This window comes from Cervus canadensis, chromosome 1, assembly GCF_019320065.1.
Source record: "Cervus canadensis isolate Bull #8, Minnesota chromosome 1, ASM1932006v1, whole genome shotgun sequence".
Classification (NCBI taxonomy): Eukaryota; Metazoa; Chordata; class Mammalia; order Artiodactyla; family Cervidae; genus Cervus; species Cervus canadensis.
In genome coordinates, this window is record NC_057386.1 from 109,701,167 (window position 1) to 109,719,872 (window position 18,706).

The 18,706-nt window shown below is 51.4% G+C and overlaps 1 gene segment (V, D, J or C); it reads right to left on the reverse strand.

Annotated features, from left to right (window-relative positions):
* Positions 1-18,706, reverse strand: part of LOC122440814 — a 44,688-nt gene that overhangs the window by 1,402 nt on the left and 24,580 nt on the right. Inside the window, 1 exon segment of the V gene segment in view lies at positions 13,305-13,601. Within this exon segment, the coding sequence occupies positions 13,305-13,601 (297 nt within the window).

An 18,706-nucleotide genomic window follows, 5' to 3' on the forward strand; every position in this document is an offset into this window, starting at 1 on the left:
TGACCTAGTGATCAGAGCCTCTCGGGGACAACTCCTGCCCCCTGCTCTGTGCACTGTCCCCTCCTTAGGGCCAGATCAGGCGCCCCTCATGTGTTCCCTGTGACCTCAAGGCTGTCTGAGGGCTCACCTCAGACCACTCAGGCAAGTCTGTCCACAGCGCCCTAGGCTGCTCAGAGGTCAGGACTCAGGGGTTGTCTGGGACACAAATTTGTTTAAATCAGGATCGAGTCAGGGTCGTCCAGGACAACCCCATGGATGTAGCTCCCTGGCTGCGCAGGGCATTGGATTCTTTCCTCTTCTGTTAGAAGTTAACTAGTATGTCTTACACGCGCACACACACACACACACACACACACAACACTCAAGGTCCTTTCCAAGGGACAATGTCATTTTGTTCTTAAATATACTCCCTGACCCAACTGTACTGTTTTGCTGTCTCCTCTTTCCTATGTGAGCTACATAAAATATATCCCAGCTTTCCCTCTGTATCTGCTTGGGAGGCAGAAGCTGTCTTCATTAGTCAGGCTTACTCTGCCCCCAGCTCCCAGGACACAGAGGAGAAGCACCGCCTGTGACCAGGTGCCTGTATCATACTCACTCTCCTGGTCTTCCCCTTGCATCCTAGGACAGGAGCCCAGAGTCATCAAGGAAATTGAGTGGCTGCATCTGGAGCCAGAGGAAAAATCGTGGATCCTGAGGGTTGGGGACCCGCAGACATCAGGGCTTGGGTTTTCTATGGGACCTGTTGGTGTCTGGGCACATCACATCCCCAGTTTCGTTGCCCTTTCCAGGACAAGAGAACCTGATCGCTAAACTGGATAATGGGCCTAGCTGAGGCAGCACAGACTGTGCAAGGGACCCTGGTGGGGAACAGGCGGCACGTCACTGCTGCAGAGCCTGACACTGACAAGACCCCTGCGTGGTGACGGAACTAGTGTCCCTCCTTGTGACATCGGAGGGTTCTGCCCTGTCTGCTCACACCCCCACCACCTTCTCAAGAGATAACACGTAGAAGGAAGCAGCATCATCAATAATGAAGTGCTTTACAATCTGGCTAATCACTGCTGACATTTCACCTCAGCGTGTCTTGTCAGAAAAAGTTTACCCCTTGTTTGAATTTTCTTATACGTTCCTGGCTAAATTTTTACTGTTTTCCTACTGACACGGTCAAAGTGTATGCTATCTTTTATTTGGCTGGTACCAGAATACCTTACACTTTGAACTACTTATAAACTTATATAATTTTTAAAGTATATACTGTTTTAAATAATTGTGACCCTGAATGTTTTTGAAGGAGTACGTCAAGGCTGTATATTGTCACCCTGCTTATTTAGCTTATATGCAGAGTGTATCATGAGAAACGCTGGGCTGCAGGAAGCACAAGCTGGAATCAAGACTGCTGGGAGAAATATCAATAACCTCAGATATGCAGATGACACCACCCTTATGGCAGAAAGTGAAGAAAAACTAAAGAGCCTCTTGATGAAAGTGAAAGAGTAGAGTGGAAAAAGTTGGCTTAAATCTCAACATTCAGAAAACTAAGATCATGGCATCTGGTCCCATCACTTCATGGCAAATAGATGGGGGAACAGTGGAAACAGTGGCTGACTTTATTTTTCTTGCCTCCAAAATCACTGCAGATGGTGATTGCAGTGATGAAATTAAAAGGCACTTCCTCCTTGAAAGGAAAGTTATAACCAACCTAGATAGCATATTAAAAAGCAGAGACACTACTTTGTCAACAAAAGTCTGTCTAGTCAAGGCTATGGCTTTTCCAGTGGTCATGTATGGATGTGAGAGTTGGAGTATAAAGAAAGCTGAGCGCCGAAGAATTGATGCTTTTGAACTATGGTGTTGGAGGAGACTCTTGAAAGTCCCTTGGACTGCAAGGAGATCCAACCAGTCCTTCCTAAAGGAGATCAGTTCTGGGTGTTCATTGGAAGGACTGATGATGAAGCTGAAACTCCAGTACTTTGACCACCTGATGCAAAGAGCTGACTCATTTGAAAAGACCCTGATGCTAGGAAAGATTGAAGGTGGGAGGAGAAGGGGACGACAGAGGATGAGATGGTTGGATGGCATCACCAACTCAAAGGACATGGTGTGGGTGGACTCTGGCAGTTGGTGATGGACAGGGAGGCCTGGCATGCTGCGGTTCAAGGGGTCACAAAGAGTCAGACACAACTTAGTGACTGAACTGAACTGAACTAAAATGTCCCACTCTTGCAACCCAGGTGGTCTGTAACCCTCCGGGCTCCTCTGTCCAGGGGATTCTCCAGGCAAGAACACTGGAGTGGGTTGCCACTTTCTACTCCAGGAGATCTTCCAGACCCAAGAATCAAACCTGGGTCTCCTGCATTGCAGGCAGATTTCTGAATTGCAGGAAGATTCCTTTCCAACTGAGCTATGACGGAAGCCCCTCTTTGTTCTCGTAACTGTATTTTTTCCATTTATTTCCTTTTCCCTTTTCCCCAAAAGTGCTTGTACTTGCTCACCAAATAGATTTGATGGTTGTTCACTAAAAATATCTGTCACCTGATTTCATCATCCGAGTCATCTCAGCATTGATGCCTCTGAGTCTCTTTACCCATCATTACTTATTTTTTTGGATGTTGATATCAGTGATTTTTTTTTTTACTAGATATTGGACTTTGGGGAGATTACATGAAGAAACTGTGATTCCAATTTCCTGTTCCTTTTATCTGGAGATTGTCCTGCAGCAGAAGGTAAGGGGTGTGTGTTCACCGACCGGTGACCCAGCAAGAGGGGCACTGACTCCAGTTCTCTGAGCTGCTGACTCTGACCTGGGGACGTGGGGCAACGACTGTCAGCAGCTCCTTCCATCCGGGTGGGTGTGAAACCACGCTCTGCTGGGCTGCTGCCCTCAGGGAGGGGAGTCAGGCTGAGGGGGCTGCTATGCTGCAGTGGGTCGGCTCGGACCCTGGGCTCCCTGGCTTCAGTCACCAGAGAGGGAGCGGGTGACTGCAGGGCCAACCGCCTGTGCCCACCTGGTATTCAGCACTGTTGACCTGGGGGGGGGGGCGGGGGTCAGGCTCATGTCCTCACTGGCCCCAGAGTCACAAGCAGGGGACAGGAGCGCAGACATGCTTCCCTTATCCCTGGGGTTCTGCTCAGTCACCTGCAAATGGGGACTTGGACTTGGTGACTGAACAGATCTGCGTGCCAAGCAGATCCACTCATTATCTGCAGTAGTAACGGGAACAAGGCTTTGAGGAGCTGCAGCTTCAAAACACAAGCTCACCAGGACTCAATGACACAGTGGATATAAAGTGGCATAAAGCAGAAGGTGACCTCGGAAACTTTTACTGTTTTTGGACTGAGGGAAATGTTAAATTACACACATAGATAGAAATAGGTTAGTACTAATATAAAGTATCTTAACAGACCCAAGGTCAGGATTGATAAATACTAATAACTTTCCAAATTTGCTTTATTATTATTATTTGTAATTATCATCTCTGTGTTTAGCACCCAATTGTACTTGACCCAGAGAGCACCCAATTGTACTTGACCCAGAGTTGCCTACCTGAACCCCATCTGACCAGTCCAAGGTTACCAGACAAACATAGACCCTTCTCCCAGATAGGACATCCCTGGGGCTTATAGAATGCTTCCCAGGGCCAAAATCAAAGGCCAGCCTCATGTCTAGTGATGAGAATGATTCTTCACACTGTGGTTCAGGGATTCCCATTTACATCCAGAGGGTGTGAGCCTGGGGGACAGTCTGTCACCTCGTGATTCTCAGGGGATCCATGGAGTTGACACAGAGTGGACGTGAGACCAGCATGGAAGCAGCCCTCAGACAGATCCCATCACAGGATGTGCTGAGACCCCAGCTCCTGACCCTCCAATGTGGGGAGGAAGTAATCCAGTCCTTCCACTGCTGCTGGACACCCATCATCACAAAGAGCCATCAGCCACCAGGAGGTTTTTGTTGCATTTCCCCACAGCCCTGGGCACCGTGGGAACACTGAGGCTACAGTCACATGATGAACATTAATAGTCAGCCTCGTCCTCAGCCTGAAGCTCAGAGATGGTCAGCGAGGCGGTGGAGCCAGAACAGGAGCCGGAGAACCGGGCTGGGATGCCTGAGGGCCGAGAACTTCCCAGCATCATGGTTTGGGGGCAGCACCTGGGTGGTGTTGGCACCAGCCCGCACCATAGAATCCAACATTGTTGCTGCTGCCAGTGCAGGTGAGGGTGACCGACTGACCCAGAGACCGTGACACGGAGGCCTCATGGGTCAGCCCGGATTGTGCCCAGGACCCTGCAGAAAGGAAAGAAAGACACGGGACGGTGGGGCTGGGTCCCGCAGTACCGCCTGGGCTCCAGGGGCAAAGAACAGAGCCCTGGGTCCCCCTGGGGCCACGTCCCCAAACCCCGAGGATCCAGTTACCTGCACAGTGGGCGAGGAGGCTGAGGAGGACAGGGGTCCAGGCCATGGTGGGGACGCTCCCTGAGTCCCTCCTTCTAGTCTCTCAGCAGACACAGCCCCTCTGGGCTCCTTCATCCCTCCCACACCCTGAGAAGGCAGGGTCCCCATGCAAATCGGTGCCTCCCATAACTGTCCCACCTGCCTTGTCCTCTGAGTCTGCCCACCTGCTGGGTGTGGGTCCTGTTGTGGGTGGGGCTGGCCTGGCCTGGTCAGGGACCCCCCGGGGACCCCAGGAAGCCTGGGTCAGAGAATGGTTCTGCAGCTGGGAGCACAGCCCCAGCCCCTCCAGAGCTGCCCTCCAGCGCCCTCTGCTGTCCCAGGAGGGGCTACCCCACTCTGAGGGGAGATGCCAGGATCCCAGAGGGAGGCAGGCTCCTCCCACCCGGGCTGCAGGCCCTGCCCCCGAGGGCCCAATCAGGCCTCAGCGTCCAGCTGAGGGGGACCCTGCCTTCTCAGGGTGTGGGAGGGATGAAGGAGCCCAGAGGGGCTGTGTCTGCTGAGAGACTAGAAGGAGGGACTCAGGGAGCGTCCCCACCATGGCCTGGACCCCTGTCCTCCTCAGCCTCCTCGCCCACTGTGCAGGTAACTGGATCCTCGGGGTTTGGGGACGTGGCCCCAGGGGGACCCAGGGCTCTGTTCTTTGCCCCTGGAGCCCAGGCGGTGCTGCGGGACCCAGCCCCACCGTCCCGTCCAGCACCTCAGCCTTGGTGCTTAGCGCCCCCCTCAGTGTAAGGAGACGAGGGGTCCACCTGAGGAGGACTAGTAGGGAGGGAACATCACCCAGGGCAGAAGTGAAAGGAAGTCCCCGCCCTCTGGGGTATGCAGTGAACTAACTCAGGAAGCTCCAGGGCAGCATGGACGCTGAGTTCCTGGGTTCAGATTCTCAGAAGCAGAAAACCAGGCCCCAAATAGAGGATGTTCGTGGTCACCGGGCAGAGATGAAGACTCAGGTGGAGAAGCTCTGAGGGCGGGTGCTGGGGCCCTGCTCTCCTCGCCCACTGGCCTCGCGGCCTGCCTCCCACCCCGTCTTTGTCACCAGTTCTGCAGGAGCACTTCCTGGGGGAGCAGGAGAAGGAACCGCTCAGTTGAGCCCAGGTCTTTCACCCTCACCGGGGTTGAAGTCCGCCCAAGGCTCTCTCAGGGTGGACCCGTGCCCCCCACCTCCCCGCCGCTCACCAGCCTCCTCCACAGCCGGCTCCTCACCGTGTCGGGCTCCTGGTTGCCTTCCACAAGCAGCTGCAAACTCCGCGACTGGGTGTCTGTAACTCACGAGTCTGATGCCAAACCATGAAGTGTGACCTCACACACGGCAGAGGGGCCTTTCCAATCCTCTCTGTGTCCTGGGTGACACTGCTTTACTTTCCGCATCTATTTCGAGAGGCAGGCACCTCCTGGTGAAAATGAGGAGTGGGTGTCAGTGAAGATGAAGCCAGCAGCCAGTGCTGTCAACACGGCTGGGATGCCCCTGAGGAACTGGTGCCGGCTCTCGGGTCGCCGCGTCCAGTTCAGGGAAATGGAGGAAATGATAGTGATTCAGCCGAGGCTGACAGTGAGGGGGGCGGCGGAGGCTGCGTCCACACCGAGTGCCCGGCGGTGCCCACAGCAAGCCCACAGGGAGGCCTGCCCAGCTGCTGGAGGATCAGGGAGCCGGAATTTACACCAAACCCAAAGGGTATATGTAGGAGTCAGCTGTGGGCCAGTTCTTCCTGAGCCTCTGAGGCCCTAGGGAAGCACAGAGGAAGCCTCGCCTGCGGGCCCCAGATTGTGCCTTCTGCCCAAAGTAGAAGCTGTGATGCTGACACTCCTCCAGCCCTTCCTGCTCCACACCCACCTCCATCACACACACACACCACACCTCTCCATCACACGCACACACCACACCACACACACACACACACCTTGCTCCATCACACACACATGCACACACCCCTCCATCACACACACATGTCAGAACAAGGCGTCAGGGGACTGGGGACAGTCTGTGGGGAACATGATGACACCTCCCCCTTTCTCACAGATGCGGGATCTCCCAAAAGGTTCTTCTCCCTGGAGAGGGGCCCTGGAGACGGTGGGTCCTGGAGAAGTGACATCACGGGCTGTGCCATCGCCACACTCTGCGCCTCCCTCATTCACTGGGGTGCCCTCAAAGCTCCCCCACTGCATCCAGGGCCTGCCTGCCCTTCCTCACAGATTCCCCTGTGCCCACAGCCTCCCCTTCACCCACCCCGGCTGAGCTGACCTCAGAGTCAGGATCGCTCACGGCTGGAGTGCTGGCCACTCAGCCCTTCCTGCTGCTGTTCTGAGCCCAGATCTGCACTCAGGGCTCCTGCCTCCGCATCCCGGGTCTCCTCCTCCAGGGCGAGGACACAGGTTCCTCCATCCCCTGAGTGGGGCCAAGCCCCACATATAGGAGCTCAGGGCGGGACCCGGGATGGCCGCTCTATCAAGCGCCAAGGTTTCAGTCCTGTTGTGGTCTTGTGGTTGCTGTTTACCCGAATCACAGACACGATCTCTTTCAACTCCCCTCTTTGATGGGTGAGTTTAGCGAATCGGACTGAGGCGGGGAGATTCAGAGTTTGCCCCCCAGGAGCGACCAGGAGGAAGCATCTCCCGGGATCCACAGTGGCCTGTGAGCAGGGACCCTGCCCAGGCCAGAGAGGACACCCTGCTGAGTGCCCATCACACACAGAGACCCACTCATCCAGACCTAGTAGTTGGTGGGGGCGGGGGCCACACAGCAGGGGCTGCCCACAGGTCAGACCCTGGGGAGACCCACAGCGCCCCTTATGGTCCCCACAGACCAACTCTCGGTGGAAGTGGTGCTGGGCCGGGCTGATGCCGGCTCACCGTCAGCCCAGGAGCACACCCAGCCATGCCGTGTGCTGTGAGCACAGTTAGCGACTGACACCGACTGTCCCGCCTCTCAGGGAGCAGCACTTTCATCGTCAAATACATGTGCATACGTGCTTCCACATGTATGCATATACGTTTCATACATCTATATACACGGGTATGTGTGCTGAAAAAGCTACCAATATGGTCGTCAATAAAATTCATAGAAATTTAATATGGCGTTTTAAAATATTAAAACTATGTCAGGTTTGAAAATAAAAAAGCCTAGACGTCTGAGAAAAGACTTCCAGAGAGCAGGAGCTGTCTGGGGCAGTATCAGACTTGCAGGCTTTCAAAGCTTCTTTTCCATGATAGCTTCAGGGCGATGACTGTGAGCACGTGGTGTATAATCAGACCGGCACGTGTTCTGTGGATCAGGCTATTGCACACGTATAAAGAAGTGTTTAGGGATTACTTTATACTCCATCATCAAGTTAACGAAATTGAGTATGTCTCTTGAAACTCTGAACAAGAAGGGCCGTGCTGGCTGTTGGGGGTCTCTGAGTCTCTATGTTGTTGATAAAATGTGCACCTGAGCCCCTCGACCCGTCCTCTTGGGGACCTGGACACACCTGGGGAGAGACTGCAGGAGGCGCAGGGCCGTGAACAACTAGACAGGGGATGGATCCGGAGCCTCCGTCCCCATAGGGGTGCTGACCACTTCCGCCCTCTCCTGCCTCTAAAGGCTGAGCCCTGTGAGCACAGGCAGGTTTTATTTGCACTTCCCCATGAGCTCCCATCACTCTGCAGCTGTAAGTACCACTGCCCTTGTACAGTAAGCAGTGATAGTCAGCCTCGTCCTCGGGCTGGGCCCCCGTGATGGTGAGGGTGGCTTTGTTCGCAGAGATGGAGCCAGAGAAGCGATCAGGGACCCCAGAGGGGCGGGTGTTTGTGATGTAGATAACATTTCTGGGAGCGTGGCCTGGGGTCTGCTGGTACCAGCTGGGTTCGTTGTACGTAGTGACTGACCCAGAGCTCAGTCCACAGGTGAGGGTGACCGTCCCTCCTGGAGACACTGACAGTGACGGTTCCTGGATCACAGTCTGAGCTTCTACCCCTAAGAGCGACAGAAGAGAGAAAGGGGTTGTTATGGCGATGAGGTGCCCTGAGACCCTGCTTGGAGGTGCCCCAAGAATGCAGAACCCCGACCGTCCTGAGCCATAAGCCAGCAGCCCGAGCAGAAGCACCGTCCAGGCCATGGTGGGGACCCTCCCAGGACATGGCCTCCTCAGCCTCCTGGGCTGGAGGTGGGGTCCTGGGCCTTTTCATGCCTCCAGCCCATCAGGAGGAGGAGGGGCCTCATGCAAATCACTTCCCGCCTCTCCTTGCCCAGGTCACCTGAGGTCCCTGGGGGGACTTGAAGGAGACAGATGCTGGACCTCACACAGAGTGGGGACAGAACCGGAAGGAGCCCCTGAGTGATGGGGTGACGTCTTTCAGCAAATGTGCTCCCAAGACCTTGGTGACCTCGGTCCTCTGTCTACTCCCTGAAGAGTCTGAGGCTGAAGGAAGAGTTTGCAAGTCATCCTCTCTTGCCCCAGTAAACTAGCCTTTCCCAAACCTGAGCCCATCTTTAGAATACTGTCTCCTTCTCAGGGAACTGCTGTGTCCCGTCTCTGTGATGCTGTTCAGCCTTGTCCCTCCAGCCCTGAGCCCAGTAGAGTATCCAGAACCTGTGTCTGGTGTGAAGGGTAAGGGGTGGCCCTTGAACACAATCTTGTAAAGTGCCTCTAGTCCCAGCGGTGGGGGGACCAGGCCTGGAGGTGGGGAGTGACATGTAGAGACACACGGCCAGGCTTGGGGTGACGGCCTCCCGAGCTGTGAACAGCCATGACAAGTGGAGTACCTGTAGTTTTTAGGGAGAAAGGTCACCATGTCATCATGCAATTATGATAGCTGGCAAGTTCAGTTCCAACAAAGTTGGCATACATGTTTCATCATCAGAAATAGAAAAGCACCGTGTGTGAAAGCGGTAGGTGTGGTGAGCACCGTGGACACTGTAAAACTCCCTTCCCTGTGGTTCTGCTGTGGAGCCCATGGATTCAGGAGGGAGGAGGGATGTGGGGGCAACGAGGACGAGAAGGAGCTCAGACATCTCAAGTGTTAACGTGTGGAAGAGACTGTAGAAGTCTTGTTCATCTCTTGTTTCTTTGATACTACTCTTACTTTGTATTTATGTTAGATTTGCTGCTGAAGTAGCTATATAGTAAAATTCCCATGAAATTTGTCAGAGGTGTTTGAAAACCTCAACTCGTAGAGGTCAATAATATGTATTCCTACTTAATGTTTTTCTTATTATACAAACCTATTGATGACAGCTTGGCGGAACTTGTGATTTCATATATTTTATGTTACAAGTGTGAATATAAAGTATTAATAAAACAGGAAGGCATGCGTAAGGAAGCCACAAAAACTGAAACAATATCCGTTTCCATAGTTCACTACAAAATGTTGAAATTGCCAAATAACACAATAGGGAACATTTTTATATGACATAGGTGGTGACAAAGGGTCCTTGCCTGCATCCCTCTCCCACTGTGAACACCGGGCGTTCTGTCAGCAATGGAGCAGCCCTTCTGCAGGGGTCTCTCATCCCCTGTCCAGGTATCCCTGGAGGTCGAGGTTACTGCAGGAAGTTCATTATTGCTGTATGACCGTCCCTCTGTCTATGGTTGGATGTCAGGTCTGGGCACTGATTCCATGACAGAGGAGCAGGAACTGAGGGGCAAGCCTGTGGCTCTGAGCTGAGAGCTGCCGCGTCCCCTGGGGGCCCAGGTACAGGAACGTCACCCTCCAGTGAGGACCCTGCTGCCCCCGGGGGCAAGAGCCAGGGGAGGAGGTGCCAGCCTGCCTGGCCAGGACCCTGAGCTCTCAGGACCAGCCCCACAGCGCCCCCTGCTGGACTCAGACCTCCTCATCCCGCCCTTCACACAACAGCCTCCTGGAAGGGCTTTCTCATACTTGCAGGAGGGTCATTCTGATGTCACCTCCTAGGGCAGTAGAATGAATCCCCTTCGTTCAGTTTGGGCCTGGTCATTAATTTTTCCAGGTACCTAATGACCTCAGACCCCTGAACGGTATGCTGATGAACTAATGAATTTCAGGATTCCCTGAGGTCTGAGTTTGCTCTGCCTAGCTCGTGGGTTCACTACCAGAACACAACCACCTGAACAAAGTCCCAGGATTCAAACACCCAGCGTGCCCGTGGGTTGTGCCTGGTCATGATTCTGTCTGAGTTTTCTTCCCAGGTTGATGTGTAGTCAAGGCTGAATTTGCAGGGCCTCCCGGGACCTTCCCAACCCAGGCTGCGTGGCTGTGTTCTTATTTCTCTCTTTGCAAAGGGAATAGGAGGCTCTCAGGTACAACAAATCTCTTCTTGATCTCTTCCAGGGGTTCTCATTTATCCTTAATCATGGTCCTCACAGTGCTTCTTTTTGACTCAGATATTTAAAGATGTTTTTAGTCTAATTTTGTAATCTTTGTATATTAAATGTTTGGTATAAAAGATTATGCCTATAAATGGGAATCTCATCCTTGTATGGGCTCCTGTTTCATCTCTGGTTGAGAAACCCTTATGACCGTTACCTGATCTTAACTGACATAGTGAAATCTAACCTTCTAAACTTCAATTGTTAGAATCCATGGAGAATTAATGGAGGTGAGTTTATAAGGTATGTGTCCAAAATAGTGACATTTATACAATATCATCTCAAACAAGGGGCCAGGGAGGGAAAAGTGGGAGAGACCATGAGGCAAAAGACGAGATATGGGCAAGTGAGGAGTGTGACAGGCGTGCCCTACTGGGGAGGGTCTCCCAGTATCTGGAGAGGAGGGGAGCAACCCCCGGGGAAAGGATGGACCCAGCTTCCCTAAGGGTCAGGGTTGAGGCAGAGCACAAAGCCTGGAGCAGGAGAGGAATGTTCGGGGGATGGGAGAGGACCCCTGGGATCCAGGGCACAGATGCTGGACTTCTCCTTCCTCAGCATCCTGCTCAGTACCTGTGAGGGACTCTGTGAATCTGGGCACATGGGCATTCTGCTTGGATTTGGAGACCAGAGAGAAAAGGAGACAATTTCATGGACCCCATAAAGATGCACCTTGATAGGAGGTGAGACTGCTTGGATTTAACAGCACAAGTGGCAGCAGAGACCTAACCCAGCACTGCTGAGGGCACCGTCAGGCTCAGGGCCATGATGGGTCCCACCCTGGAGTAGAGGGCAAACTTCCATCAGACATCCCCATCACACGGGAATTCCTTGTGGCTGTAGTTAGTGATTAGGTGTGTGACACTGATGACCAGTCTCCTCATCAGGATGGGGTCCAAAGTGATCAAGGAGGGCGTGTGGACCCACCAGCAGCCAGAGAGCAGGGCCGAACCTCTCAGTGTCCCTCACCTCTGTCCTGGTCACAAAGGCAGGGCTTTGCCTGGAATCCCTGGTCATCATTGCCATGGGGATCCCGTGTCCCCACTGCTCCCTCTGCAGGAGATGGTGCTCTCGGATCTGGGCTCATCAGGGGCATCATAGGCACCGGGACATGGGCATATATTGTGGAGCCCCTGCTCGTGACAGTCCACAGATCACCCCGACTCTGAAGTAGGAAATGCTCCGATGAGGTGGAGAGGACAGGAGGGGAGGGCAGGACACAGCCAGCACCTTGGGTCAGGAGAACCACTCCCGGGGTTCCCTGCATCCTGGAATGTATCACCGGTGCCCCTCACTCCTCAGGGTCTTTGCTCTGACCTTTCAGGAGCAGAGTTCACGCCCTGGGGGACAATCCACCTGCTGGGATGGTCCACATCTGCTGAAGACGCATCTGGGAAAGCCTCCTGCTCCTGATCTCAGGGGAGGGAGCTCAGCCCCACGGCTCTCTTGATCACACGGATGATCGGGGTGCACTTCAGAGGTATCAGAATCTGTTTACATTTTCTGAGACTTCAGCAAAACTGACTGAACAATTGGGAGAGGACTTGTTATGAACCAGAGCATAGCTCAGGAATAAAGTGATTCTGTGGACTTATTTAAAATTTGACAGTTCTCTAAGAACAAGCCCCTGACAGGCTGAGGTTCTCATCCCAGTTTCCATCTGCCTGTGTCTCTGTGAGAAGCCCTGCTGTACCAGCCTGCACGGTCAGAGTCAGCCCCGGCCTCAGGCTTCAGCACAGAGACGAGCAGGAGCCCTGCGTCATCTGAGACACCTTTGGATCCAGAAAACCCACGGGGGACCCCGGAGCCTGGTTCTTCCTGGAGTCTGAGTGGTAGGACAGGAGGACTGAGGAGGCCTCGCTGGCTTCTGCTGGTCCCAGTACGGAGCACAGCGGCGACAGTGATGTCCCTGCTCAGGGTGGAAGGAGCCACAGCGTCACCTGTGGTCTGGGGGGGACAGGGGTCTCCCCACACACGTACCATGACACACCACTGATGGTGTCAACAGTCCAGGGCATCAGGGCTGTGGTGTGGACACCCACACCAACCAGATCTAGCGGCTTAGCTGTCCTGTGTGAGAGAAACCAAGAATAACCAGGGGTAGAATTCATATACCTGCAACCTTATAGACGACAGCTAACAATACAGCCATTAAGTTGAGATTCTGCTACATTATCAGTTGAAAATAATAGGAAAACACACTACTCAAGATCAGAAATTAAAATGATAGTGTTTGAACATGGTGGTTTGAAGAAATTTGCTTTCCACTAAATGGTCCTACATGGATTAGAAGGACTGGGAAGAGCAGCTGAGAGCGTTGGGGTGAAAACTCTGGCAGTAAGCTGTGAAGTACCGCCAAACATTCTTCTTCCCACCTGTGAAATGAAATACGATTTATGTCCATTTCAGAGCTGCTGCTACAGTGTCTCCTTTGACAGAGATGTTTCAGCCCCAGGAGGTCCATGTCTGGAGGAGAGCAAGTTTTTGTCTCACTTCCCCCCAGGCCTGGAGCACTGTGCCATGATAACTACTACTGTCACCAGATAAACAGTAATAATCGCCCTCGTCCTCAGCCTGCAGCGAACTGATGGTCAGGGTGGCTGTGTTCCCAGACCTGGAGCCGGAGAATCGGTCGGGGATCCCCAAGGCTCGACTGGTTGCACCATAGATGAGCATTCTGGGGGCCGATCCTGGGAGCTGTTGGTACCAGCCCACATAATTACCATAACCAACATTGCTGCTGCTTCCAGAGCAGGTGATGCTGACCCTCTGGCCCGGGGACCCGGACACGGAGGACGGCTGAGTCAGCACAGCCTGAGCCCAGGATCCTGGAAGGGAGAGAGACAGAGATGGTGACTCGGGGGTCCAGGCACGAGAGCAGGGAGCAGGGCCCGAGAGTCTTCCCAAGCCCCTTCCCCTGTCCCCCCATCCAGTCACCTGTGCAGAGAGCGACCAGGGTGAGGAGAAGAGGGCACCAGGCCATGGTGGACACGGTCAGGGCGTCCTGCCTTCTGTGGCTCCACAGCTGAGCAGAGCGACCCCACACCGCTCCTTCCCCTCTTCATACTCTGAGAGGGGGAGGGGCCTTTCATGCAAATGACCATCCTCCCCCCAACTCCCACAATGCTCTGATGACCTCTGGGACCTGGGTCAGCTTCCTGTGCCTGGGGGAGGCCAGTTATGATCAGACGTGGGGTTGTGTGGGGCTTGGGGCTGGGAGCTCACAGCGGGAACCCTGAGCAGAAAAAACCAGGAAGGACCAGGGGACTGGTCTCTGCTCTCACCAGTCCAGACACTCAGGAAAGGCCTCCGATCGCCCCCTGGTGTCCTGGCACAAACACACATCCTGACCTCGTAATCAGAGCTATTAAGAGTCTGATCCTCTACATAGAAAACCCTAAAGACCCTACCAGAAAATTAACAGAGCTAATCAATGAATATAGTAAAGTTGCAGGATATAAAATTAACACACAGAAATCCCTTGCATTCCTATACACTAATGATGAGAAAGCAGAAAGGGAAATTAAGGAAACAATACCATTCACCACTGCAACAAAAAGAATAAAATACATAGGAGTATATCTACCTAAAGAAACAAAAGACCTATACATAGAAAACTATAAAACACTGATGAAAGAAATCAAAGAGAATACAAATAGATGGAGAAATATACCGTGATCATGGATTGGAAGAGTCAATATTGTGAAAATGAGCATACTATCCAAAACAATCTATAGGTTCAATGCAATCCCTATCAAGCTACCAACGGTATTCTTCACAGAACTAGAATAAATAATTTCACATTTTGTATAAATAAAAAAAACTCGAATAGCAAAAGCAATCTTGAGAAAGAAGAATGGAATTCGAGGAATCAACCTGCCTGACTTCAGGCTCTACTACAAAGCCACAGTCATCAAGACAGTATGGTACTAGCACAAAGAAAGAACTATAGATCAATGGAACAAAATAGAAAGCCCAGAGATAAACCCACTTACCTATGGACACCTTATCTTCGACAAAGGAGGCAAGACTATACAATGGAAAAAAGACAACCTCTTTAATAAGTGGTGCTGGGAAAACTGGTCAGCCACTTGTAAAAGAATGAAACGAGAACACTTTCTAACAGCACACACAAAAATAAACTCAAAATGGATTAAAGGTCTAAATGTAAGACCAGAAACTATAAAACTCCTAGAGGAGATAATAGGCAAAACAATCTCCACATAAATCACAGCAAGATCATCTATGACCCACCTCCCAGCATATTGGAAATAAAAGCAAAAATAAACAAATGGAACCTAATTAAACTTAAAAGCTTTTGCACAACATAGGAAACTATAAGCCAGGTGACAAGACAGCCTTCAGAAAGGGAGAAAATAACAGCAAATGCAGAAACAGACAAAGGATTAATCTCAGAAATATATAAACAACACCTGCAGCTCAATTCCAGAAAAATAAATGAACCAATCAAAAAATGGGCCAAAGATCTAAACAGACATTTCTCCAAAGATGACATACAGATGGCTAACAAACACTTGAAAAGATGCTCAACATCACTCATTATCAGAAAAATGCAAATCAAAACCACAATGAGGTACCATTACACGCCAGTCAGAATGGCTGCTATCCAAAAATCTACAAGCAATTAATGCTGGAGACGATGTGGAGAAAAGTTAACCCTCTTACACTGTTGGTGGGAATGCAAACTAGTACAGCCACTATGGAGAACAGTGTGGAGAATCCTTAAAAAAACTGGAAATAGAACTGCCACATGACCCAGCAATCCCACTCCTGGGCATACACACTGAGGAAACCAGATCTGAAAGAGACACGTGCACCCCAATGTTCATCACAGCACTGTTTATAATAGCTAGGACATGGAAGCAACCTAGATGTCCATCAGCAGACGAATGGATAAGAAAGCTATGGTACATAGACACAATGGAATATTACTCAGCCATTAAAAAGAATACACATGAATCAGTTCTAATGACATGGATAAAACTGGAGCCCATTATACAGAGTGATGTAAGCCAGAAAGATAAACACCAATACAGATACCAATGCATATATATGGAATATAGAAAGATGGCAACGATTACCCTATATGCAAGACAGAAAAAGAGACACAGATGTATAGAACAGACTTCTGCACTCTACGGGAGAAGGCGAGGGTGGGATGATCTGAGAGAACAGCATCGAATCATGTATACTATCAAGTGTGAAACAGATCGCCAGTCCAGGTTGGATGCATGAGACAAGTGCTCGGGGCTGGTGCACTGGTGACCCATAGGGATGGGATTCGGAGGGAAGTGGGAGGGGGGTTCAGATGGGGAACACATGTAAATCCACGGCTGATTCATGTCAATGTATGGCAAGAACCACTATAATATTATAAAATAATTAGCCTCCACCTAATAAAAATAAATGAAAAAAAAAGAGTCAACTTCCCCCAAAGTGGTTTTGAAATTACACCCTTCAGGCTGTGTCGGGATGGGAAAAAACAGCCAACTGTACCTCACCCTGTAGTGTATGTGAGTGTTACACAGTGGATGTGTGACTTTGAGATTTTAAATGGACCAAAATGTGTTCATGGATTAGTAAAAGTCTAAGGCCATCACTTAAAATAGATGCCTAAATTTAACTGAAGATGTTGTTGTTAAATCACTAAGTTGTGTCCAACTCTGCTTCTGTTTTAATTTTGCATTGCCATGGTACTATTTCTAAAACATAAATTTCCTTGTAGCCTGTGTTCTTTAAACAAGATAATTTTAAAGACTTTCTGACACATATGGCATCTCCACTGAGGGATTTTTACATCGTAGCGGGATGTTCTATCTGTGAAACCAGGGCAGACTGAATTATCAGAGCCATGGGTGGGTCTCAGATCTGAGATGAGGGACAGGACAGGACACGGCAGGTCGTTGTTCTCAGGACACTCAGACGTGACCATAGGGAGCAAACCTGACTTAGACATGGTCCAGTAGAAGCAGCAGTGATCGCCCCGGGGGCAGAACCCTAGGAGAGCCTCTGCTTTCCCAGCCGAGGGCCCCAACAGCTTCTCTGCTCACTGTGCATAAAATCAATCCCACAGCAGCTGAGCACAGGCACTCCTCAGCCAGGAATCATTTCCCAGGTCTCAGGACCAGGGTTTCTCTCCCCACCTGATTCCTCACTCGATGGCACACAGGACAGAGTGTGAGTTTCCAGGGGCTAAATCAGCCACACGAGGGATTCAAAATCCCCTGGGACACAAGGGGAACCTGGGGAGGAGCATGGAGGGGAAAGCTGGGGTCACACCTGAGAGCCAGAACCCTGAGGCTTCTCGGGGAGGAAGGGTTAGAGAGGTTCAAGGAGGGGCCGAGGAAGTGAGTGTAAAGTTCAGGAAGATTTGGAAACATGTCCATGATCTTCTGATAGAGTGAACTTGGTCATCACCATGGAGGTCAACACTGTAGGTCTGTAGAAACAGAGAGGCCCAGGATCGGGAGGAAAGTCGTGAATGAGGGGAACGGGAGGGGAAACCCTTAGCAAAGAGATGGGGAGGAGCAGGAGCAGGCTGAGGAGAGCTGGAGGGGTACAGGGGGTGGGCTCCGGGGGCTCCTCCCCTCCTCTGTTTCTGAGAAGAGGGTGGGGACTGATGACCACCTCACCCCTTCACCCTCCAATTCTGGGTGCTCGGCTCCATGTACAGCATCACTCCCAGGAGGAGGCCTCCAGGCCGTGGCTCAGAGTTTGTCCCCTGAGAGGAAGCACCTGCTGTCACGTCCAACTCAGGCTACTGAGCCCCTTGCAGGGTCAAGTCAAGGGACCGCGTTGGTGTGTTGAGGTTTTGCCAGTTCTGAGCTGATAAACAGCGCCCCCTGCTGTCGAACTCTGGAACGTTCACGGTGTTGAAAGTGTGAGCGAGGTGCTGCTCAGTTGCTTGGTTCTCAATCCTGTCTGACTCTTGAGACCCCTTGGACTGTAGCCCACCAGGCTCGTCTGTCCATGGGATTCTCCAGGCAAGAACACTGAATTGGGTTACCATTTCTTGCTCCAGAGGATCTTCCCAACCCAGGGATAGAACCCACATCTCTTATGTCTTTTGCATTGGTAGGCGGGTTCCTTACCACTGGTGACATTTAGGAAGCCTTGTTAGGAAGGAAGGGCAGCCTTTTTTCCCCTCACCAAATACATTACCAATGAACAAATAAATGAATTAAATAATAAATATTACATTTTTTTGATACTATACAGAGAACTTTTTTATTTTCACCCATTGTATTTTCAGGTTATTCTAACAAACTTGTTCTCATGATTCCTTTTTTTTCCCTTCCATTTATATCCTTATCCTTTGGAACCAAGAGTTTTTGTATTTGCTCAGCAGATAGATTTGATGATTTGTCCCTCAAAATATCTGTCACCTGATTTCATCATCTGAGGCATCTCAGCATTGATGTCTATGCTGTCTCACCTCCCTTCAATATTTAGTTTCCTGGTTCTTGATCGAAGTGACAATTTTTACTGGATCTTGGACTGTGTGGAAATTACTTGAAGAAACTCTGAGTTCCATTTCCTTTTCCTTTAACAGGACATCTTTCTGTGGCGGAAGGTCAGGGATATGCATTCACTGCCCACTGACCCAGCAAGGGCGGCACTGACCCCCCTGCTCTGTGCTGCTGACTCCGACCTGGGAACCGGGGGCAACTGCTGTCAGCAGCTCCTTCATCCAGGGGTGTGTGACCACCCCTTGTGAGATGCTGCCCTGGGGAGGGGAGTCGAGCTGAGGGGGCAGCTGTTCTGCAGGCAGGGGACACTCAGTCCCCTGGGTTCCGTGCTCTCAGGGACTCCAGCAAGGGAGGGGCAAACGCCTTGCCCTGGGAGCCCCATGGCTGTGGGGGAAGCAGAATTTTGTCTCTTTCCACTCTGGCCTGAAGCACTGAGGAACTTT